Source organism: Musca domestica, unplaced genomic scaffold (genome assembly GCF_030504385.1).
Source record: "Musca domestica strain aabys unplaced genomic scaffold, Musca_domestica.polishedcontigs.V.1.1 16, whole genome shotgun sequence".
Classification (NCBI taxonomy): domain Eukaryota; kingdom Metazoa; phylum Arthropoda; class Insecta; order Diptera; family Muscidae; genus Musca; species Musca domestica.
This window is the reverse complement of record NW_026712219.1, coordinates 8,824,993-8,851,405: the sequence shown is the minus strand read 5'-3', so window position 1 is coordinate 8,851,405 and position 26,413 is coordinate 8,824,993. Positions and strand designations below refer to the sequence as shown.

The 26,413-nt window shown below is 35.5% G+C and overlaps 1 protein-coding gene across 1 annotated transcript; it reads right to left on the bottom strand.

The window, feature by feature from the left end:
* Positions 1-15,701: 15,701 nt before the first annotated feature.
* On the bottom strand, positions 15,702-17,673 carry LOC131801437 (uncharacterized). Its single transcript, XM_059120208.1, has 4 exons — positions 16,977-17,673; positions 16,783-16,904; positions 16,585-16,725; positions 15,702-16,525 (listed from the first exon to the last, which is right to left on the bottom strand). Exons 1-4 carry the CDS (start codon positions 17,278-17,280, stop codon positions 16,295-16,297), a joined length of 798 nt encoding a protein of 265 aa, XP_058976191.1. The 5' UTR covers positions 17,281-17,673; the 3' UTR covers positions 15,702-16,294.
* Positions 17,674-26,413: the final 8,740 nt, after the last annotated feature.

The following is a 26,413-nucleotide window of genomic DNA, read 5'->3' as shown; positions in this document are numbered from 1 at the left end:
ATGTATAGAAGACATTTAATCAGGTTAATTTTTTATGGACGGTCCTCAGAAACCCTTTTATGGATAGAACATCTTCAGGAGGTGTCCTATATTTTGGAAGAGGGTTTCCATTTATTCTTATTTGAGTACTCACGAAAATTTGCATTTCCAAATACACCACTGTCACCACACAACCAACTGAACTGAATGGTTGGGTGGCTGCCTGGCAAACATAACATTACGTGTGGACATGTGCCCACCATTCCGGGTAAACACCCACAATCACTTGTGTTTTGTTTTTTTCTTCCAGGGAAGAGGGGGTGCAGTTGTTGCTGGCTTTATTATTCTCCACTCGGCTATTCTCTGTTGTGTACAAAAGTGGTATTGGTAGTTGACATTGTGTTTAAACCTTTATCATTTATGCCAACATTAAGGGTTAAATGTTTGCCTCTGCTCCAGTCCGACCGTACGTTCGTCCGTTTGTCCGTCGGTCCATCCCTCTATCCGTGTGTCTGCTGCTCTGTCTACATGTATGTGTTTTGTGGTGAACAAGTTTTAAGGATTTTTCTACTTGAGTTTATCCGTACTGCGGTGGGTACATGGTAATTCTGGCAACGACTGGTGCCTGCTACAGCTCTTAAGCCATGGATAACGCTACCGGGTGTCATTTAAATTTATCAGAGTCCATTCAAATTAAGAGTGTTATGAAAAATACGCACGCACACACTCACACTATTATTGTGTTTTTCACTGAAACCCCCAAAAAGTTTTGATGTTATGTTTCCCAATAGAGGGGAAGGGAAGATGGAGAGGGAGTTGGAAGTTTTGCTACCATTAAACACGATAAAAATTCATTGTCTCAGTGTTGATTACAGTCCAGCACCCTTTTTTCCATTCAAACCGGAATTGTGTGACAAAAAACCATTGCCCATTTCGCTGAATAAGCTCCGAGCATAGCCAATTTATCCGCTTTATAATTTAAATTGTATTTTAATGTTGTGTTTTATTAGGTAGTCGCCGAATGGTTCCTTTTAGTTGGGTAATTGCTCACATTAGGATAAGGTGAAATTTAAGATGGATTAAAGACTAATTATTAAAGGGGCGGCTAAAGTTTCGTTTGTCCACAATTTATGCGTTTAAGTGGTAAATAGCTGGCGTGTAAGCATGTTTTGGTAAGCAGGGGGTGTAGCTGCATACAATTAACGCTTTCTTATCGCTAAGTTATTATTACGTACCATTTGCTTTATATTGACCTTGTTATATACATCACATTTTTATGAATACCATCAATACAAAAATTTGGATTTCAAACCGAAATATGCTCCGTATTATGAGCTAAAGAAAAAGACAAAAGTGGAAATATAAAAAAAAAAAAAAAAAAAATGGAGGACATAAAAAGTGGACATGTGGACTATTGAGTATTTGTAGGTGCCGTTATATGCCGAAAGTGGTGAACTGCAGAATTTGGTTTTTTCCGATGAGAAAACATTCGTTGTCCAGCAGTTTGTTAACCAAACAAGTAAAAAAGCAGTAAGTTCGGCAGGGCAGAACTTTGAATACCCTCCACCATTTGGAACGAATTAGGAAATTTTCAAAAAAATGAAATCTATTAAAAACTCTGTTAAAAAATCGGGGGGTACCGTTATATGGGGGCAATAGGATATCGTGGACTTATATACACAATTCTCTTTCAGAGGGTAAAGTGCTCACAAAGAACTCCTTGTGTAGAATTTCAGACAACTCTATTGAAAATTGTGGCTAAGATCATCAAAATACTTAATATCGGGGATACCGTTATATGGGGGCTATACGATATCGTGAACCTATATAGACAATTATCTTGCAGGGGGGTAAAATATCCACGAGGAACTCATTGTGTGGAATTTCAGACAACTCCATTGAAAAATGTGGGTAAAATCATCAAAATACCGAATATTGGGGGTACCGTTATATGGGGGCTATACGATATCGTGGACCTATATAGATAATTCTCTGTCGAGGTATAAAGTACCCACAAGGAACTACTTGTGTGGATTTTCAGACAATTCCGTTGAAATATGTTGCTAAAATCATCAAAATACCGAATATCTTGGGTACCGTTATATGGGAGCTATACGATAACGTGGACCGATATAGTCCATCTTCGAACTTGACCTGCCTGCAGACAAAAGAGAGATCTGTTCAAAATTTTAGCTTCCTATCTTTATTCGTTTTGATTGTAGCGTGATTACAACAGACGGACGCAAAGGGCTAAATCGTCTTAGAATTTTACGCTGATCAAGAATATATATACCTTGTAGGGTCTAAAATGATTATTTCGATGAGTTACAAACGGAATGACGAACTTAATATACCCTCCATACTATGTATGGTGGAGGGTATAAAAATGATCGTGTTTACTTGTCAAAGTGGTCAGCTGAAAATGAGCACCTTCGATTGGCCACCAGAACTCAAGCGCCGGCCATGGTGATGGTGTGGGCCGCCATAACAGCCGATGGTCGCTCTCCGCTCGTATTAATTGACCGTGGCATCAGAATAAATGCCGAATATTATCACGAAAATATTCTGGAGGGTGTATTAGAGCCTTAGGCACGCAAATATTTTTGCCGCAGACCTTGGTCATTCCAACAGGTTTCAGCACCATTGCACTCAACACGCGTCACCCAAGAATCGTTACGAAATGAGGTTCCTCGCTTCATTTCCAGCGCACAATGCCACCAAAATCTCCTGATACCAATCCGTTGGACTATTGTGTCTGGAGTATTTTGGAAAGCAAGGTTGGCAGTTAAAAAATACCAAAGTGTCGATCACCTTAAGCAAGCGCTTCGCCTGGTAAGGGCCAAAGTACCGCACAGCAACATTCGGGCAGCGTGTGATGGTTTTATTGGCCGTTTGAAGGCCACAATTCGGACCAAAGGTGACCAATTCGAACAAATCTAGACTTATTCTAAAAGTTGATGCTATTTCCAACCAATCCGTTGGACTATTGTGTCTGGAGTATTTTGGAAAGCAAGATTGGCACTAAAAAATACCAAAGTGTCGACCACCTGGAATGGAACAAAATACCGCAGAGCAACATTCGGGCAGCGTGTGACGGTTTCATTGGTCGTTTGAAGGCCACAATTCAAGCCAAAGGTGACCAATTCCAACAAATCTAAACTTATTCTAAAATTTGATGCTATTTCCGAAATTTTTTGCATTTATTCAATAAGATTTAAAAAAAAAAAATTAAAATTATGGCATTTGACTTTGTTTCAGTTTTTTTATCTTACCCTGTATATGTGATCGAATGGACAATTTTGTCAATTTTGTGAGGGGGTATTACTCATTAAGTTTTCAAAATCTGACAGCTACTTCGACTTCAAAATTCGACTAAAGACTAATATGGCTAATTTTTGAAAAAAAACCTGGGTGTGAGAGATATCGGAAGTCAAATATTAATTAATACAACTTGCCGAGAATATTTGTCATACTCCCAAAATGTGCTATATTGTTCCCCTTATAATAGTACCTCCTGATTTTCGGTACTGGGAAAATTATCTCCATAATTTGAAAAAGATCTGTTTTTTGGAATTTTCGGGTTCTCAGAGGGTCATTTAGGTCCTCAAAAAAAGTATTACATGTGGGCCTTCTTTTTGGTATAGTCCAAAAGACCCTGATTTTCGGCAGATTTATGCGAAATTAGATATTTAGGATTCACCGTGGGTACTTTAACCCGACTATGATATAATATCTCTAACTGCGATATCTTACGATATTTAGTATTTCGTAGGTTTTGGTGCAACTTCCCATTGAAACTTTCTGAATTTTGTAATAGGGCTCTTACTGGGCAGTTTGTCAGTACTTTTAGGCTTCATCCACAATTTCCAATCATACCTCATTTATTTGACGGTTGGCATTTTAAGTAAGTCCTGAGATTCTCAGTAAACTCCACCAATTAATTTTAGTTCCCAAAATACATGTTTATTACTACTTGAACAAAATTTTCAAAGTTCCAGTGACCCCGATAATAAAATTCAGAGTTTCTTTTCTACCACAACAGCTAACTGCACATTTTGATGCATTTTACACTGTTCGCACGTTTTAAAACCACCTCCATATTTCTATTCCAGATACTAAAAGCAACTTCAATATCAAGTTTCCGCTCTATTCCTTCACCCAATAGCGAATTTGGTACTATTTAGTACTTTTCGTACAATTGTAGTACATAATTCCAAAACCACCGCCATATCTCAATTCCAGATACCAAAGAGACCTTAATATCAAGTTTTGGGATTCCAGCTGTATCCCTTCACCCAATACCAAATTTGGTACTATTTAGTACTTTTCGTACAATTATAGTACACATTTAAAAAAATTTCGGGATTTCAAATAATACATATTTCCAAACCCACCTCCATATCTCAGTTCCAAATACCAACGGACACCATAATAGCAAATATCGGGATTTCAGTTCTATCGCTTCACCCAATACAAAATTTAGTACCTTTTAGCACTTTTCGTATAAATATAATACACATTTCCAAGCCCATATCTCAATTCCAGATACCGACAGCTACCTCAATATCAAATTTCAGGTTTCCAGCCCTATCCCTTCATCCAATATTAAATATAGTAGCATTTTGTACTTTTCGTGAATTTTGGTTCTCACTTGTAAAACTGTTCCATATCTTAATCCTAAACACCAACAACGACCTCTATATCAAATTTGAGGAGTGCAGCTCTAGCCCTTCACCCAGTACCAAATACAGTACCTTTCATACAATTATAGTACATATTTCCGAAACCACGTCCATATGTCCAGGATACACACGAACAGCGACCCTAGCACCAAAATTCAGATTTAAAGCACCCAATGCCAAATTGTAACCAGTAAAGAAAGTCCTAAAGTCGGATACTGAAAGCAGTTTTATAGGGTATATACCTCCATTGGGACCTAACAAACAGCCCATTGCAAAGATATTCCCTGAGAACACAAAATCTCAATTTACAGCGAATTTTGTTAGAAAATATAGCAAAAAAAAAAAAAAAAAACAGTAAAGAATGTCCAAATCGTTTTTACGGAGTGCATATTACGGCTGTGGGTAACAAATACAACAAATCGGATGAACAATATATATGGGAGCTATAGATATATCTGAACCGATCTTTACCAAATTTGGCATTCTACCTTCTAGACTAAATTCGGTCGTATGTGCCAAATTCTATCCCATTTGGACAAATATTAGACGTTTGGTGCACAATAAATGGTAAATCGGACGAAGTTATATATGGGAGCTATATCCAAATCTGAACCGATCTCGATAAAATTTAGCAAAGGTATTTCTGAGCTGCATTTGATATATTTCCCCAAATATTGTTGTTACAGAGTGCATATTACGGCTGCGGAGGACAAAAATAACAAATCGGATGAACAATATATATGGGAGCTATAGCTATATCTGAACCGATTTCGATAAAATTTGGCATACTTATTTTCAAGCCTAATTTGGTTGTATGTGCAAAATTTCATACTATTCGGGCTGACGTGACGGGACGTTTGGTGCGCAATAAAAGGCAAATCGGACGAAGATATATATGGGAGCTATATCTAAATTTTTACCTATTATCAAACAAATGTTGTTTGCAAAATTTCATCTCAATCGGATAATAAATGCGACCTGCATTTTGTTCACAAGAATACATGGACAGACGGACGGACGGACAGACGGACTGACATGCATAAATCAACTCAGAAAGTGATTCTATGCATATCATCAAAAGGCCTGTTACAAACAAATGCACAAAGACATAATACCCTGACCACCTTGTGGTGTAGGGTATAACAAACATTGTAGTATTTAGTTCTTTGGTGCATTTGTAGTACACATTTTCAAAACCACCTTCATATATCAAACATACTTTTCACCCTTGATTCTCATACTAAAAATTCAAGTTTTAATCTCTATCCGTTCACATAATACCAAACGCTACCATTTTAGAACTTTTCGTAACCTTAAAGTTGGTATTTCTAAAAACCCTTTGGTACATCTATCCTGCACTACAGTAGTGACTTTTATTAACATTATATCATATTTAATTTAAAATATTCAATAATCCTAGTTCATTCCGTTTGTCCAATACAAAGTATTCAATTTTTAGGACTATCGTACATTTTTAATACCAATTACCTAAAACCCAGCCTTATCTCACGCCTACCCTTCAAAACTGACCCTCGTGCAAGGTTCTAGGAACAGTCGTTTCATCTCATGCTTTCTAAAATTCTGTTCTTAGTCCCAATTTCCAGAGAAATAATAATCGTTGTATTGTTTAAGAATTGGCAATTTTATTATTTATCCCTGGGATTATTTGTTCAGTTGTAATCCGATTTCTATCTACTATCCGTTCCATAAACATTTCACAGGACATAAACTCTGTATTGGATATTTTCCACCTAAAAACGAACCGAAGACAACAACATTCACCAATACTCCCACAAGTGACTTTGACTTATGCATGAGTTTTAAATTGCATTTTCTAATGCTGCTTACCTTTGTCATAGAGCCCTGCAAGCATGTCAGTTTTGTTTTTGTCCTTTGTGTTACGACATTTTGAGAAAATAATGCATTGCAGTGCAAAAGCAACAGCAAAAATGGGAGAAAAATGCATGCTACATTGCCCAACAAAGGGAATACCAGGCACTTGGTATTGATGATGGATTCTTTTGTTGTTATCGTTGCCAATATCAAACGTATTCGTCATACCCAAATGTTGAGAGCTACCAAGTCTTTTGGAGTCGTTTTTTCGAATTGGGGGTGGAGGATGTACACATACCTTTATGTTGGGTACATAGTTAAAAATATATATATAGAGGTAGAGAAATTGAATGCCAGATATTTTATTGTCAAATTCTTTGTGTGTTCAATAAGCGATACCGTAAATTTGAAAATGTTTTTTTTTGTATTAAAATATGCTTATTAACTTGAATTAACTTAAACTGCCAAATTTCCGACAAGTTCATTTAAAAATGTGGTTAAAATTCTTTAATTTTGAAACGCAGATGTATTCTCGTATTAATGGTATTCTATAAATAAACATGTAAAAAGGCCGGGCCGAACTTTAAATACCCTCTACCATTTGCAAGAAAATTTGGCAATTCTCAAAAAAAAAAAAAACGGTAAAAGTTCTTTTAAAATCTTAAAATGTTATATTAGTGTCTATACGAAGATATGGACCTGCATAGGTAACTTTTGTCAAAAGCCATTACAATATTCAAATGCGAAACTTAAGAAAAATCAGTAATAATTTAGATAAAATCATAAAAATAGCGAATATCTGCATAGACTAATTTCTGTCATAGGCTGTGGTATCCATTACGAACTTCAAATATCAAATTTGAAACAATTCCGATGAATATTGTCGCTAAAATCATCGAAATATCGAATATCGGGAGGTACCGCAATATGGGGGCCATACGAAGACGTGAACCTGTACAGACAATTTTCTGTCTTAGACTGTACTATCCATTTCGAACTTCAAATACCATATTTGAAACTATTCCGATGAATATTTTCGCTAAAATCATCAAAATACCGAATATCGGGAGGTACCGCAATATGGGGGCCATACGAAGACGTGAACCTGTACAGACAATTTTCTGTCTTAGACTGTACTATCCATTTCGAACTTCAAATACCAAATTTGAAACAATTCCGATGAATATTGTCGCTAAAATCATCAAAATACCGAATATCGGGAGGTACCGTTATATGGGGGCTATACGAAGACGTGGACCTGCACAGACAATGTTCTGTCTTAGACTGTACTATCCATTTCGAACTTCAAATTCCACATTTGAAACAATTCCGATGAATATTGTCGCTAAAATCATCAAAATACCGAATATCGGGAGGTACCGTTATATGGGGGCTATACGAAGACGTGGACCTGCACAGACCATTTTCTGTCTTAGACTGTACTATCCATTTCGAACTTCAAATACCAAATTAGAAACAATTAAATAATGTCGCTAAAATCATGAAAATAAAGAAAATCGGCAGGTACCGTTATATGGAGGTAATACGAAGACGTAGACTATCTTAGGCTGTAGTATTCACCATATATAGTATGGAGGCTATATTAAGTTCGTCATTCCGTTTGTAACTCATTTCTTAGACATAACAAATTGTATTTATTCTGGATCAGCGAAAAATTCTAAGACGATTTAGCCCTGTCCGTCCGTCCGTTCGTCCGTCTGTTGTAATCACGTTAGAGTCGAAACGAATACAGATAGAAAGCTAAAATTTTGCACAGGTCAGTCTTTTGTGTGCAAACAGATCAAGTTCGAAGATTGGCTATATCGGTTGATAATATCGTATAGCCCACATATGACAGTAACCCCCCCCCCCATAATTTGGTCATGATTTTAGCCCCATTTTTTAATGGAATTGTCTAAAATTCCACACAAGGAGTTCGATGTGAGTACTTTACCTCCTGAAAGAGAATTGTCTATATAGGATCACAATATCATATAGCGCCAATATAACAGTACACCCTGATGTTCGGTATTTTCATGATTTTATGCACATTTTTCAACGGAATTGTCTTAAAATCCACACAAGGCGATCCTTTTGAGTATTTTACTCCTAAGAAGATAATTGTCTAAATAGATCCACGTTTTAGTATAGCGCCCATATAACAGTGTCGCTAGATATTTGGTATTTTCATGATTTAAGCCACATTTTCCAATGGAATTGCCTGAAATTCCACACTGGGAGTTCCTTGTGAGTACTTTACACCCTGGAAGAGAATTGTCTATACAGGTCCACGATATCGTATAGCCCCAAAATATGGTATATTGATGATTTTAGCCCATATTTTTCAACGGAATTGTCTGAAATTCTACACAAGGAGTTCTTTGTGAGTAGTTTACCCCCAGACATATATTTGTTTATATATGTCCACAATATGGAATATCTTTCCATATATCGGCACCTTCCGTTATTCGGTATTTTTAGGATTTTAACAGAATTATTAATGGATTTTTTTTTTTTTGAAAATTTTCTAATTCTTCCCAAATGGTGGAGGGTATTCACAGTTCGGCCCGGCCTGCTTTTTTACTTGTCTGGATATCCAACCCCCACACCATGACCCTGAAATCGTTCCTCTCTGCAAAACATTTGATGTTGCAACACTTTAAAACCATCTATTTCGTCATCCAATTTCAAAGGCTTTAGCTTTTAATTACACCGCCACATAAAAGGAATTCCTCATTGTTATTAACTTACCTTGTTGTAAGCGGAAACTTTATATCTACAATTAATTAAATAAAATAGATGGCAGCGTTTCCAATTAGTTAAAAGTTTTGCAAGAATGCAATTACAATTTTTGTTTTTTTTTCGTTTCTCTCTTAATTCACAAAACACAAGCTTTTCAAGTTGCATCCATGCCATTTGTGTCGGCATCCTTGACAAAATGCATGATAATACCTGCCAAACAAACCACAGGATTCACTCTCCTGAAAGCAATTCACATTTTCTTCATATTTGCCAGATATTAAAAGAGAATAAGAGGAAGGAAAAAAATTGCAAAATTCTTCTTTTTTTGTTTGTGTGTTTGTTTGTTTGTTGCCAAACCACATACCTTGATTCACACAGGCAAGTCCTAGGAAAACCTAGGAAGTTAATGGCTGCCAAGGTAAGTATTTTTGTTTTTGCCATCTGCTTATGGCAGATATTATTCTTGATATACTCCACTTGAGGGCAATTTTAATTAAACTGTTGAAAGCAGCAGATATGCATGCATGTATACATGGATACCACCAGCAAATCTGCTACAAACACACCATATGTATGTGTCGTCGGAAAGACATTCCAAACTAGAGCTAAACGGGGGTAGAACAACGTTTTATTTTAGTTTTGTTGCATTTCACCAAAGAAAGAAAACGTATTTTCCAGGGATAACAAGAAACCAAGTTCGGTTTCCTCTGCATCCTTGGCGTTGGCGTCGAATAAGTAAGCTCCGCCGCAAAAACTCTTTGATAAATTTGTGTCAGTGTTTTCTTTGAAAAATAGAAGCAAAACGTCTTGAGAATGTGTTTTTACTGTTTCAATTATCCCCCAAAAAAGAATTGAAAAAGAAAAACCTATTTTAATTCATGGATGAAAATATTCTTGGATATCTTGGAATGTTGTTTTGAATGGTTTATTTTAAAAAGGAGTGAAATTTTCCTATTTTCTACTTTAATTTCTTTTAAAGATATTCTAGAACAAGTAAGCAGGCTACAGTCGAGCGGGGCCGACCGTTGAATACCCTACAACACTATAATAAACGATACAGTTTATATAGGCGCGATACTCGAAAGAATTCCACAAGATATTGTGACAAATAATAAAAGAAAACCATCAGGTTTCGTTCTCTAATTTTCGAATAATAGCAACTTAAACTAATTTGCTCATTTCCAATTTATTGGTAGATGTTGCACTTAAATGGTCTTCCTAGATCTGGAACCAATATTTCCCAAAGACCTATAATCTCTCAGAAGTGGCAAAAGATTAACATTTATTATTGGTTTTTGACTGAAACGCATATATATGAGATACAGACATTTGACTATATTCTTCAACAAATCAAAATCAATTAACGAAATAGTCAGAAGTGCGTCTTTCCTGTATTTGTGAATTCTCCAAAAAGTCAATGGAATGGACATTTTCGTATTTTGTCTACAAAAGTTGGCAAACTATTTCGCACATTGAATATTTTTGGATGGCCATCCAAAACTGCTTGGCTTTTGCAATGTCCGGTAACCCCCATTCAAATGTGCGTGAGTATCGGGCGATAATTACGACCTGCAGACAATTTTGCAGTTTTTTGGTCCATTTCAACCCCTAAATATATGGCGATCATCTCCAAAAAGAGTAGGCTTCTATTCTGACCCTCATCTTATCTCCATGCAAAATTTCGTAAGCATCGGGCCATAAATGCGATCTGTATATGATATCCTAACTACATAGTTCTGTTAGCTGTAGAAATATTACCAAATGTTTAATTCAAAATGAAAATATGCCAAAAATATGACAAAAATTGAAAAAATATGAGAAAATTTTACAAAATCAATATTTTCATCTGTAGAGAGATATTTTTATGCGATTTTATTAGACGTTTTTTCTTTCCTGCCAAGAGGCCATTCTGAATTAATGAGAACTGTCGAAATCAGTTCAGCCGTTCTCGACATATAAGAGATTTTTCAAACATATCTTCTTTGATAAACATTATATCGCACTATATATCCGATTTGTTGAATGTTAACATCAATGTAAAGATCAGAAGTAACCTTGTCATGGCTTTGTGATTTCGCCGGGATTTAAAATATTCGCGGTTTAATGAAAAATTTTGAATTTTTTCAACACAAAAGATATGATATATTTCACCCGCTAAATATTATCCGATGACCACCCAAATTGGTAGGCTTCTTCCCCGCCCTTAACTCTAGCTACATGCGAAATTCCACGTCGATTGGTCTATAATTACGACCTGTATAGCTACTGCAAAATCCGACATTTTTTCAGTATTTGGTCCATTTCAATCCCTAAACATTTGGCGATCATCTCCAAAAGAAATAGGCTTCTATTCTGACCCTAACCCCACCTTCGTGCAAAATTTCGTAAGGATCGGGCCAAAATTGCGGGCCATAATTGGGGGCCTGTAGCGTGATTACATATTAACATGGACAGACGGACGGACGGACATACATAGCTAGATCGACTCAGCTCGGCGAGCTAGGAAGATCCATCCACATAGTGTTGTAGGCTATAAAAATTAAAATAAAAATTAGGAAGTGGATATTTCCATCATATGAAATTGTTTCACCGAACAAGTTGGCAGTAATGCACGCGTACACTATAAAAAGTGGCACGAAGTATAAGTTATAACTTCAAAGTATTAAAGAAAATAATGTAAAACTCAAGCTTCTGATTTTTCGCCAGAAAATTCTTAAAATAAGTTGTTTTTCACTATCAACAATTCTATGACCACCATGTTCTTGAGTAAAGTTATAAAAATCTCTAAAATTTCTTAACAAATATAAAAGCAGCTAAGTTCGGCCCGGCCTTCCTGGCCATTTGGAAGAAACTTCAAAATTTTCAACAAAAAAAAAAATGAATTTCAATTGAAAACCGTTATATGGCTATACGAAGACGTGGTCCTGCATAAGTAATTTAAGTAATAGGCTGTAGTAACTATTCCGAACTTTATATACGAAATTTGAAACAATTCTGGTGAAGAACGTTTCAAAAATCATCAAAATACCGAATTTCGGGAGGAACCGTTGTGTAGGTGATATGTGATATCGTGAACCTATATAGATAATTCTCTAATGCAATCACAGGGAACTCCTTTTGTGGATTTTAAAACAATTCCATTGGAAAGTGTGGCCAAATTAATCAAAATACCGAATATCGGGGGGTACCGTTCTATTGGTGATGTACAATATCGTGGACCTATGTAGACAATTATCTTCCAGAAGGTAATGCATTCACAAGGAACTCTTTTTGTGGACTTTAAGACAATTCCATTGGAAAATATAGCTAAAATCATCGAAATACAGAATATCGGGGGTTCTGTCATATGGGGGCTATACGATATTGTGGGCCTATATATAGATAATTCTCTTCCAGGGGATAAAATACTCACAAGGAACATCTTGTGAGAATTTTCAGACAATTCTATTGAAAAATGTAGCTAAAATCATCAAAATGCCGAATATCGGGTTGGTACCGTTATATGGGGGATATACGATATCGTGGACAATTCTCTTTCAGGGCGTAAAGTACTCACAAGTAACTCCTTGTGTGGATTTTCAGATAATTCCGTTGAAAAATGTGGCTAAAATCACCAATATGCCGAATGTTGGGTGGTACCGTTTTAGGGGGGCTATATGGTATCGTGGATAAGATAATAGATAATTCTCTCAAGTACTCACAAGAAACTCCTTTTGTGGACTTAAGACAATTCCATTGGAAAGTGTGGCTAAAATCATACCAATACCGAACATCGGGCTGTACCGTTATATGGGGTCTATACGGTATCGTGGACCGATATAGATAATTCTCTTCCAGGGGATAAAGTACTCACAAGAAACTCTTTGTGTGGATTTTCAGAAAATTTCATTGAAAAATGTGAATAAAATCATCAAAATACCGAATATCGGGGGTACCGTTTTATGGGTGCTATACGATATCGTGGGCCTATATAGATAATTCTCTTCCAGAGGGTAAAGTAAACAAAGGGAACTCCTTGTGTTTGTTTTCAGACAATTTCATTGAAAAATGTGAACAAAATCATTAAAATACCGAATATCGATGGGTGCCGTTGTATTGGACCTACACGATATCGTGGATCTATATAAACAATTCTCTTCCAGAGGTTAAAGTAAACAAAGGGAACTCCTTGTGTTTGTGTTCAGACAATTTTATTGAAAAATGTGAACAAAATCATTAAAATACCGAATATCGAGGGGTACGGTTGTGTGGGGGCTGTACGATATCGTGGACCGATATAACCCATCTTCGAACTTGACCTGCCTGTAGACAAAAAACTGACCTGTGCAATATGTTAGCTCCTATCTTTATTCGTTTGGTCTCAAGCGTGATTACAACAGAGGGGCAGACGGACATACTGACGAACGGACGAACGGACAGGGCTAAATCGTTTTAGAATTTTATGCTGATCAAGAATATATTTACGTTGTCGTGTCTAAAATGATTATTTAGATGAGTTGCAAATGGAATGACGAACTTAATATACCTTCCACACTATGGAGGGTATACAAATCATGAATCTCTGCAAATGGAAACGGGACTTCTGACTTTGTTCATTCATTGCATAACTTGAAGTTCTTGTAATATTTCACAATGTGCAATATTTTTTTCAAAAATCGCTGGTTTCTTAATATTACTCATTTTTAAGAGTATATATTAAGTCTTTCTGTGGAGGAAAATGGATTTGGTAATAATATGTGTTAAGTAATTCCTGGCAAATACCGGAGAGTCCGATGATATTATACAATTTCTAGTCAAAAAATTTGTTGAATTTCCCCAAAACTTGTAGATTTTTATACAAATCATAGCATTATATTATATGTTTACTATGCATGTATTACATACATATACATATATGATATATAATGACCTTAGAATAAAGTTTTACATCTATTTGCAAACATACTAATACATTCTACCGTCTTATATGCCTGTTTTGACTTAAGTTCCTTAATACACCCATACAGGTATTGTTATATCGTTCGTAATTTAAAACACCCAAGCGACATTTTTTCTATAGCTCCTCTCTTATTACATGTCGAACCTTAAATAATTATTATTAAATTATGTCCCCCCCCCTTACCGAAAAGGAACAATCATTTTCATTCTTCCTTTTATTCAATTATAGATTCATGCTTCCGGTATAGACTCCTCTGGTGGATAATACAAAGCGAAACAATTTTGGTAAGTTGCGAGTTTGTTTTCTTTGTTTTTTTTTTTTGCTCTCCATTTCTCCTCCATTATTTCGTTGTTATAACTTTCTTATGTATTTCTTACAATTCCAACTATGACTGTTGCCAAACGCTTATTTGAATATCGCTAGAAGGGAATGCGGAAATACACAAAAAATGGGAACACACAGACCCCATGTATCCTCATCATAAATTTAAGAGACTTCAATGTTTATTTTGGCGTGATTGCATTTTTAATTGAAGATAAACACAAACTGTGATTTTTCGCTGTTAATTTAGTTACACGGCAGCGGCAGCAACAACAACAAAATAATGTTCACTTAAATTTCGTTTAGCTGGAAAATGTATCTATAAATAATTGAACAAGTAAATATTAACAATTGGAGTTCAACGAGATTTAGGAAGTGGTTTTAGGGAAATTTAATAAGGTTGAATGTTATTGGTGGTACTCAGCTTAAAGGTGGGGGTTGTTGGAACGGAAATTTGTGTCAGAATTGCAGCTGTAATAATACATATATCTATTCACTTTCAATTATACCATACAACCCTACACCCAGAGAAAAAATGACAACATCCGTGTATGAAATGACCACATCCGTGTATGATAGTGTATCAACCACGTTTGGTGTCAAAATGAGCACGCCGTTGTCATTTTGACACCGAGATTTTGGCAACGATTTCAACAACAGATGTGCATGAAATGAGCACATACGTGGTCATTTCGAGCACGCCCCGTTGTCAGATTGTCAACGCTTCGTTGTCAGATCGTCAACGCTTCGTTGTCAGATTGTCAACGCTCCGTTGTCGGATTGTCAACGCCCGTTGTCAGATTGAAATCAATGGTGGTCATTTTTTGATATCCGTTCCTTTTCCATTTTATACCCTTAGTAGAAGAAACGAAATTTTTTGAAAAGTATTTTATTTAACGAAACCAATTACATAAATTCAATATAAATACATATTTGATTTAACAAAACAATTCGAATTACATATATTCAATGTATAGAAACAAATTAAATTAACTTAAATCTGAAATAAACTTTTCCATTATTCATAGGATATAAGTGAAATGGGTAAGTAATAAAATCTAAAATTGGTATTAAAAAAATTGTATCCTGTATTGCGTATATATAATCTTGAGCATCTGCAACCGAAATATAAAATAAATATTACTTTTAATGTTTATGATAAATCAGGAATTAAAATTTACCTATGCTGCTTGCCGTCAAAACATTTGCGAAGAGTTGTTTGCAATGTTCGTTATGAATATTTTTCCCATAATAATTGTAAATTTTTTTCTTAAATTGGTCCCATTTAGAAAGTAGAAGATTGCCTTTCTGTGGATACATAATATCGAAATCAATGTTGACCTAAAACGAAACATTAGTATCCATATACAAATAAATAGCTCATGGCTACTTACCAATTCTGAAGCTCTTGCATCGGACAACTTCGTCCATTCAAGGAGAAATGTATGGCTACTTAAATTTTTTATATCTCTTTGCCGTATGTTAAAAGATCTTTTCCATTTTTCGCAGATCGATCCCCAATCATTACATTCTCTTAGTAAGGAAGCTTTCAATGAATTTTCAACTGATTCATCAATTTCGGGAACATCTTTGTTACAAAAATTAGGAGATGTGTGAGTTGCTGCTTTGCTTGTGCTAGGCTCGGAAATCAAAAGCTTTATTCTTTTGGACTTCTTGTTTCTATACTTGGCATAAAGTTTTCCGCTTGCGTTGTTCTTTCCTTTTCTTGAAATGTAATAATAATCCTAAAAATAAAGACATATTATAAGTTAAGAAACTACATAATCAGATACGTTGTTTATATTGTTAATCTTACCCTCATTTCGTTTTCAAGAGGAAAAACGGAACAAATTTCATCCAATATGCGCATATAGTCTTGAGTGTAAAGAGTAACATTGTTGGTTAAAATATCTTCAATAATTATATTAATTATATCATCTCTTTGCTCGTCACTTAATTTCTTATTAACGCTACTACATTCAAGCGCCAGTTTCCCCTTCGAGGTATGTGTTAACAATTCCGTTAGATCCTATATTAAATAAAAAAACTACATTAACTATGCTTACACAAATATTACTCTTACCTTACCTCTGACAAAATTCCTTTGGCTTTTGAGCAGTTCGAACCTGTAGTGTCGGGAGTACCAGGAGTACTTGCAGGTGTCTCGTTGCGTTTCCACCATTCACCTATTTTAGATGGAACTGACATAGTTTCGTCATCAATCCCGAGCTATTGTTATGACAATATTAATACTGAGTTCAACACTGTAAAACAAATAATACGTACCTTTCGTTTTTTCCAAGCAAAGAGCTTTTCTCTGAATTCAACTCGCAGTCCCAATGGTGGCACTGCTTCCTTTAAATCTTCTTTTTTCAAGTACTGCAAACTGCGAAATGTTACATGTGATGCTAAAAGAACAAAAAAGAAAATTCTTTGTTAATTACACTGATTAACTGAAAAATTCATTTTTATTTACTTACCTTTTAATTGTTCAAAAAGCGACTCCATATTTATTCCTTTTAAGAACTCCCTTAACATATAATCGTCCTCATTGTTTTCCGCATCTTGACTGCTGCAATGGTTTGTATCGCGAACCACAACAATATTGCCATCGATTTCTAACAACTCACCAATGATATTTTGAGGATCTTGCGAATTATTATTCATTTTCAATAAATTTTTTGCACAATGCGTCCTTTCTCTTTCAATAACACGGAAAAAATGGTAAATATGCAGCCGATTGCACACGAGTAAAAAAAATGACAACGGTGGTGCATGATTCATACACGGTAGTTGCTAAAATGGCAACGATCGTGTACGATTCATGCACGTCGGTGTACAAAGTAACAACGGTGGTGCATCATTATGCAGGTGGTGGTGCATAATTCATACACGACCGGTGTCATATTGACAACGACAGTGTGTGAATCATGCACCACCGTTGTCATTTTTTACTCGTGTGTAATCGGCTGCAATTACCAATATTAAAAACGCAAAGTTGTCATTTTGAGCACATCGGTGGACAAATTAAGCACGGCTGTTGTTGGTACCGAAAGTTGACCACGTCTCGGTGTCAATTTGAGCACGTTCGTGCACAATTCACCAACAGCCGTTGTTGAAAAATATAACAACGGGTCGTTGCGAAAATGACAACATACGTGCTTGATTTCGCAACGGGATTTTTCCCTCAGTGTATGTCTTGTGGGTATTATAAGTTTGATTGGGCCAATAATTGTGTAACACCTCGATATATTGGTCCCGCATGTAGAATGGTATATATGGATCTTCCTATATCGCTGAGTTGAGTCGATTTACATATGTGTTTCTGTTCGTCCGTGTGTCCATGTTAAATTGTAATCATGCCAGAGGTAGCAATTATGACCTGATCCTCATTAGGTGGGGGTGGGTGTAAGTTCAGAATATAAGCCTATAGTTTTTGGAGAAGATCGCAATATATTTTGTGGTTGAAATGGACCAAAAAGAGAAAAACTTTTCTAAAGGCTAGGGTTTAGCGGTGGACAGAAGCGTACCAATTTGGATGGTAATCGAATAATATTTAGCTTGTGCAACAGACCGTTACTTTTACGGTCTAAGAATTTTCCATTACCCGAGAATATTTTAATTTTCTAGCGAAATCACAAACACACGAAAAAGTCACCTTTGGCCGTTATCAAAGATAGACCGCTTATAACTCATGAGCGGCTGGGCGCATTTTTATAATTCTCGGCAATCCAGAATGGTCTTTTAACTGAAAAAATAACATCTGGAAAAATCGCATAAAACGAAGCTATTAAAAATATGAATATTTTATTCCAATATTCCTATATTTTTTTATACCCTACAACACTATGTGTTGGGGGTATTATAAGTTTGATTGGGCCAGAATTTATGTAACACCTCGAAATATTGGTTTCCCAAATAGGAAAGTATATATGGATCTTCCTAGCTCGCCGAGCTGAGTCGATCTAGCTACGTATGTCCGTCCGTCCGTCTGTCCGTCTGTCCATGTTAATTTGTAATCACTCTACAGGTCGCAATTATGGCCCGATCTTCACGAAATTTAAAATGTAGGTGGGGTTAAGGTCAGAATAGAACCCTATTTCTTTTGGAGATGATCGCCAAATGTTTAGGGGTTGAAATGGACCAAATGCTGAAAAAATGTCGGATTTTGCAGTAGCTATACAGGTCGCAATTATAGACCAATCGACGCGGAATTTCGCATGTAGCTAGAGTTTAGGGCGGGGAAGAAGAGAAGCCTACCAATTTGGGTGGTCATCGGACAATATTTAGCGGGTAAAATAGACCATATCTTTTTTGTTGAAAAAATTCAAAATTTTTCATTAAACCGCGAAAATTTCAAATCCCGGCGAAATCACAAAGCCATGACAAGGTTACTTCGGATCTTTACATTGATGTTAACATCCAACAAATCGGATATATAGCAAAATATGTGCGATATATATGTTTATCAAAGAAGATATGCTTGAAAAATCTCTTATATGTCGAGAACGGCTGAACCGATTTCGACAGTTCTCATTAATTCAGAATGGCCTCTTGGCAGGAAAGAAAAAACGTCTAAAAAATCGCATAAAAATATCTCTCTAAAGATGAAAATATTGATTTTGTAAAATTTTCTCATATTTTTTTCAATTTTGTCATATTTTTGGCATATTTTCATTTTGAATTAAACATTTGGTAATATTTCTACAGCTAACAAAACTAAGTTGTTAGGATATCATATACAGATCGTATTTATGGCCCGATCCTTACGAAATTTTTCATGGGGATAAAATGAGGATCAGAATAGAAGCCTACTCTTTTTGGAGATGACCGCCATATATTTAGCGGTTGAAATGGACCAACAAAACTGCAAAATTGTCAGCAGGTCGTAATTATCGCCCGATCCTCACGCACATTTGAATTGGGGTTACCGGCCATTGCAAAAGCCAAGCAGTTTTGGATGGCCATCCAAAAATATTCAGTGTGTGAAGGAGCTTGCCAACTTTTATAGACAAAATACGAAAATGTCCATTCCAGTGACTTTTCGGAGAATTCACAAATACAGGAAAGACGCACTTCTGACTATTTCGTTAACGCTGATTTCGTTCAAGAATATAGTCAAATGTCTGTATTTCATATAGATGCGTTTCAGATAAAAACCAATAATAAATGTTGATCTTTTGCCACTTCTGAGAGATTATAGGTCTTTGGGAAATATTGGTTCCAGATCTAGGAAGACCAACATGTGCAACATCTACCAAAAAATTGAAAATTAGTTGAAAAATTTGATATTATTCGAAAATTAGAGAACGAAACCTGATGGTTTCCTTTTATTATTTGTCACAATATCTTGTGGAATTCTTTCGAGTATCTCGCCTATATAAACTGTATCGTTTATTATAGTGTTGTAGGGTATTCAACGGTCGGCCCCCGCTCGACTGTAGCCTTTGCTTACTTGTTTGTCATATTTTTTATTGCTTGGGATTTTAAATTTGTCTAACAATATTGAATTTTACATTTTGCAATATTTTTTTTTCACCTTAGAACACTATGCGTTGGGGTACCATATTAGGGTGAGATAAAAAAAACTGCAACAAAGTCAAACGCCAAAATTTTTTTTCTAAATTTTATTGAATGAAGGCAAAATTAAGATCAAATTTTAGAAAAAGTTTAGATTTGTTCGAATTGGTCACCTGTGGCACGAATTATGGCCTTCAAACGGCCAACGACCCGGCGAAGCGCATGCTTGAGGTGATCGACACTCTGGTATTGTTTAGTGCCAACCTTGCTTTCCAAAATACTCCAGACACAATGGTCCAACGGATTGGTATCCAGAGATTTTGGTGGTCATTGTGCGCTATAACTGAAGCGAGGAACCTCATTTTGTAACGATTCTTGGGTGACGCGTTCTGTGTGCGATGGTGCTGAGTTCTGTTGGAATGTCCAAGGTCTGCGGCCAAAATATTTGCGTGCCCAAGGCTTAATACACCCTCCAGAATATTTTCAAGATAATATTCGGCAATTATTCTGATGCAACGGTCGATTAATACGAGCGGAGAGCGACCAACGGCTGCTATGGCGGCCCACACCATCACCATTGCCGGCGCTTGAGTTCTGGTGGCCAACCGAAGGTGCACATATTCAGCTGACCTCTTTGGCAAGTAAACACGATCATATTGTTTGTTTACAACCTGCTGGACAACGAATATTTTCTTTTTGAAGAAAATCAAATTCGGCAGTTCACCACTTTCGGCCAAGCGAAGCATCTTATTAGCATCTTATTCAATGGTTTTACCTCGAGCTCATTTTTCAATATTTACTGAATGGAATATTGCGATATATTTAGCTCATGAGCCATATGCCACTGCGACGCGGGTTTCGATAAAGTCGCTTCTTTACTTTTCGAACCATTGTTCTTCACTTCCGATACACAAAAGATTTATTCACATTTAAATGCTGGAGTGCTCTGACGATAGCCACTTGTGGTATTCCGGCCAAATATTAAGAAATCACACTATCACGCTTGAATTCCATCACGAATAACTTTTTTTCTGGAAATTTCTCACCAAAATGCTTTTGTACACTTGTAAACAATATAATGAGCTGTCACTGGAATAAGTTTAACAGCTGTCGGACGAGTGGCTTAGAAATGACAGCAGTCTGAAGTTTGATGCAGTTTTTCATCTCACCCTGTATGGGAGCTACATCCAAATGTGATCCGGTTTCGATGAAATTTTGACAGAGTACTTGTTTCTAAGATGAATTGAGTCGGATGTGCTAAAATTCAGGTCATGTGGATTGATATTAGCCATTTGGTGCACAATAAACCCGAAATCGGGAGCTTCATCTAAATTTGATCCGATTCTCAAGAAGTTCAATAGGGTCCTTGAACAAAACAAATATTGTTTGGAAAATTTCATCTCAATCGGTTAATAAATGCGACCTGCATTTTGCTCACAAAAATACACGGACTGACATGCATAAATCGAATCAGAAAGTGATTCTATGAAGATCCTCAAAAGAAACTATGGTTCTATCCGCTTCCTTCTCCGTGTTACAAAATAATGCACAAATATATAATACCCTTGCCACTATGTGCTGTAGTTTAAAAAATTCGAGAAAGATCCTGAAGAATTTGTTAATATAAAATCATTCGATTCTTGGCTAGGAAGTCTTTCAAAAAATCTGATTATGTAACACTTTGAAATATTGGTTTCCCACATAGGAAAGTATATATGGATCTTCCTATCTCGCCGAGCTGAGTCGATCTAGCTATGTATGTCCGTCCGTCCGTCCGTCTGTCCATGTTAATTTGTAATTACTCTACAGGTCGCAATTATGGCCCGATCTTCACGAAATTTAGAATGGAGGTGGGACTAGGGTCAGAATAGAACCCTATTGCTTTTGGAGATGGTCTCATAGTATTTAGGGGTTGAAATGGACCCAAAACTGAAAAATTTCCTGATTTTGCAGTTGCTCTACAGGTCGCCAATCGACGCGGAGGTTAGCATGGGTCTAGAGCTTAGGGATGGGAAGAAGTCTTCCAATTTTGATGTTCATCGGGAAATATTTAGTGGGTGAAATAGACCATAACATTTGTGTTAAATAAAAGTCAAATTTTCCATTTAACCGCGAATATTTTTACTCCCAGAAAAATCACAAATAGACGAACGAACGATAGTAAATATATCGGTTATATATAGCGAAATACACACAATGTTTATATACAAAGGAGGGGGATGTTAGCTAGAATGCTTATATCTCAAGAATGGCCGAACCGATTTTGACTAAATTTGTCAATTCAGAATGCCCTCTTGATATAAAAGTATAAAATCTGAAAAAATCGCAGAAAAATATACCAATAACAATGTAAATATAGATTTTGTAGTATTTTGTGACATTTTTTATTTTTTTTCATATTTTTTATCGCATGCTACTTTTTCAATTTGACTTATAATATTTTGTAATATTTTTTTTTTTTTGTGTGAAAAAATACCAACATTACTTACAGGCGAAATCCGAAATACACAAAAGGCGAACTTCTGTTTTTTATGCTGATTTCGTTGACAAATATAGCCAATTATCGTAGACAAGCAAATCATATAGATGAGTCTGAATTTGGAGATACGGAGGGGTTTCTTGCTTTTGGAGATGACTTGGGTGCTTCATTGGTTATGACTTGGGTTGGAAAAGTACACTATCGCTCCTTAAATGTTCATTTGTCTCCCATGGAACCACATTGTCATGAAACCATATTTTTTCGACCACCTACTGTTCCTGCAGCCAGATGCTTCGTTTATCTACTTTCAAAAATAAATCATCATAAAAATAGACTAAACTTTTCATCTGCCTTGTGCCGTTACGAAATAAAGACATTTTTCTTGGGCATTCATATTCGGTTTACTTGGGTGATGGGGTCGTTTTAAAAATTTTCCCATTACTAACTTCAAATCTAAGCAGTGTACAATAGTATCTTTATCATCCATGGCACACACACACACTCACACTCCCTTGGAAGAAGAAGAAAAATCCAATGAACACAAGAATATGCGATTATTATGTACAAAGTACACCAACAACAAAAAAAGCACTATATTGGGGTCAGCTGCTGAGCCGTGTAAAACTATAACAGTTCCCAAACCCAACGAGAACAACCACAAATCAACAGACAAACACTTTCTTAAAGTAACCAAAGTGAAACTGAAGAAAACTAATATAACAAAATTTATTAGGAAAAACTTTCGCAAACTACCCAAAACTCGAAGCAGTGCCCATAGTGTCGAATATTTTCATATTACATTTTGGACATTCTTTTTTTTGCTCGTTTTTCATTTCGTTTCATTTTCTAAAACTAAATGCTAACTTTTATTTGATGACAACCCGAAGAAGATATGCAGATATAAGACCGAAAACCAGAACAAGAATATTACATTTCTTTGCCGAAATGGGACTTTATAGTATCAATGTTTCGAAAAGAATTTTTTCTCTTTTTGCTGGTATAAAGTTTACTGCAGTAAGAGATAGTTTGTTATGATGAAGAATTTTAAATTCTTTATTAAGACCACAAAAGTTGGGTTAGGTGTTGGTACACTGGTGCGTATGAGTTGTGTTGTAGCAAAGGAAATAAAAACAATTATACGTACACAGATATGAAAAAATAGTAGCACTGTCCCGGAGAAAGCCAGAGTTCGAATTCGCTGCAGATATCCGATATAGCCAAATTTGCTTCAAAAATTTGATCAAATAAGAAGGGAGTTGGGATTCATATGTTTTCTCTTCTATCATATCATTTTGTTAATTTTTAGAAAAAAAAAAAAGCTTGAACCTTAATGTTTGTCTGATTTTAAGAGATGATATTGTTTTTAAGAATTTTTTCAAAGACATTCTGGACAATAAATGTTGAATTTGTAAAACATTTTTTAGGAATTTCTATATTTATACCCTACACCACAAGGTGGTCAGGGTATTATGTCTTTGTGCATTTGTTTGTAACAGGCAAAAGGAAGCGAGATAGACCCATAGTTCCTTTTGATGATCTGCATAGAATCACTTTCTGAGTTGATTTATGCATGTCAGTCCGTCTGTCCGTCCGTCTGTCCATGTATTCTTGTGAACAAAATGCAGGTCGCATTTATTATCCGATTGAGATGAAATTTTGCAAACAACATTTGTTTGGCCCATCGATAAAATTTTAGATATAGCTCCCATATATATCTTAGTCCGAGTTGCCTTTTATTGTGCACCAAACGTGTAATATCAGTCCGAATAGTATGGAATTTTGCACATACAACCAAATTAGGCCTGAAAATAAGTATGCCAAATTTTATCGAAATCGGTTCAGATATAGCTATAGCTCCCATATATATTGTTCATCCGATTTGTTATTTTTGTCTTCCGCAGCCGTAATATGCACTCTGTAACAACAATATTTGGGGAAATATATCAAATACAGCTCAGAAATACCTTTGCTAAATTTTATCGAGATCGGTTCAGATTTGGATATAGCTCCCATATATAACTTCGTCCGATTTACCATTTATTGTGCACCAAACGTCTAATATTTGTCCAAATGGGATAAAATTTGGCACATACGAAGGTAGTATGCCAAATTTTGTGAAGATCGGTTCAGATATAGTTATAGCTCCCATATATATTGTTCATCCGATTTATTGTATTTGTTACCCACAGCCGTAATATGCACTCCGTAACAACGATATTCAGGGAAATATATCAAATACAGCTCAGAAATATCTTTGCCAAATTTTAACGAGATCGGTTCAGATTTGGATATAGTTCCCATATATATTTTTATCCGATTTCAAATTAATTTCGAACCAAATGGCCAATACAAGTCCGAATTTAAAAGATACAAATGCTTCGGCATATTTAGTCCATTGAATTTTAAATTATAATTATAATCATAGCGTGTATGATTGAATTCTCCCATAAAAACTTTTAATTATTAAGTGGAGCTCAACTAAATTAGCAAAGTGGTGTAGGGTATCATAAAATCGGCCCCGCCCGACTTTAGGACTTTCTTTACAGGCTTTATTTAATCTTCGTTTATTTTTTATTAAGCCTTTTGACCGAAAATCGTGAATTAAAAAAAAAAACACAAATAAATAAACTGTAAGTTCGGCGGGCCGAACTTTAAATACCGACCATCATTTGGAACGAATTTGGCAATTTTCAAAAATATTAATGCGTTAAAATCTTAGAAATACCGAATGTAGGCGTCTATACCAAAACGTGGACCTGCATAGGTAACTTTTGTCATAAGCCATTACAATATTGAAATGCGAAACTTGAAAAAAAAAAAAATCGGTGAATAATGTAGCTAAAATCATCAAAATATCGGGAGGTACCGTTATATGTGGGCTATACCAAAACGTGGACATGGACAGATAATTTTCTGTCATAGGCTGTAGTATCCATTACGAACTTCAACTTCAACTTCAATTACAGGCGGACAGGTGTCTAAAATGTTCATTTCGCGGTGTTATAACCGGAATGATTAACATAATATACCCACCACACTATGGTGGAGGGTAGTATGGTAGTATGACAAGAAACCTGAGGATTTCTTAGGAAAATGGCAGAAAATGGCAGCAATATTTTTAAGACCTCCTTACCGAAAATCGTGGATTATTTTAAACAAAAAAGTCAGTTATCTTTTCACAGAATTTTCATGAAAACAATTCAAGGATCTCTCGGCTGTTGGCTATTGTCTTTGAAGAAATTAAAAACAGGAAATCTTGAATTTTTCGGAAAAAAATCGAAATATTTCAAGAATCTTCCGACCGAAGTTGGGCGATTTTTTTTAATCGTAGATTTGTTTCAGATCATTTTGAATATTTTTTGTTAATTGTGTAAAAACGTCGTGGATTATTTTTTAAATAAATTATTAAAAAAAAACTTCCAGGATCTCCTGACATAAAATTGTGTATGTTTCACATTTTTTTTTCAAGGACAGATTGACCGAAATTGTGAAATTTAAAATAAAAATTCAAAAAACTCCAGATCGTATTTTTTAAAGGAAATTTGTAAAATATCTTCTGAATTGAAAAAAACGAACTGGTTGAAAATAAAAAAAAAATCGTTACAAGATCTTAATGATAAAAACTATGGATTTTGCTAGTAAAAATTTAGGATTTTTTAAGAAGCTATTTTTGAAGCTTGGGACCAAAAACAGCTAATATTTAAGAAATAATTTGAAAAAATTCCTGGTTGCCAAAATTTGTTCGTATTTTCATGGAAATTATGTTAAAAATAAAAAGAGTTCAAGGATCTCCTGGCCGAAAATGCTGAAATTTGCACATTTTTCTTCCAAAATATCCTGTCTGAAAAGCGTCGATTTTTTGACTTCATCAAAAAGTCAAACTTCAAAGAGTTCCTGACGAAAAATCATCTTGTTTTA

Excerpts from the sequence above, each read along its gene's own strand:
- LOC131801437 (XM_059120208.1), bottom strand. The coding sequence starts at position 17,280 with ATGAATCATGCACCACCGTTGTCATTTTTTTTACTCGTGTGCAATCGG. Across the intron at positions 16,905-16,976 it reads GCTTTTTGAACAATTAAAAG|CATCACATGTAACATTTCGC; the intron begins GTAAGTAAATAA and ends TTGTTCTTTTAG. Across the intron at positions 16,726-16,782 it reads TTGCTTGGAAAAAACGAAAG|CTCGGGATTGATGACGAAAC; the intron begins GTACGTATTATT and ends TCATAACAATAG.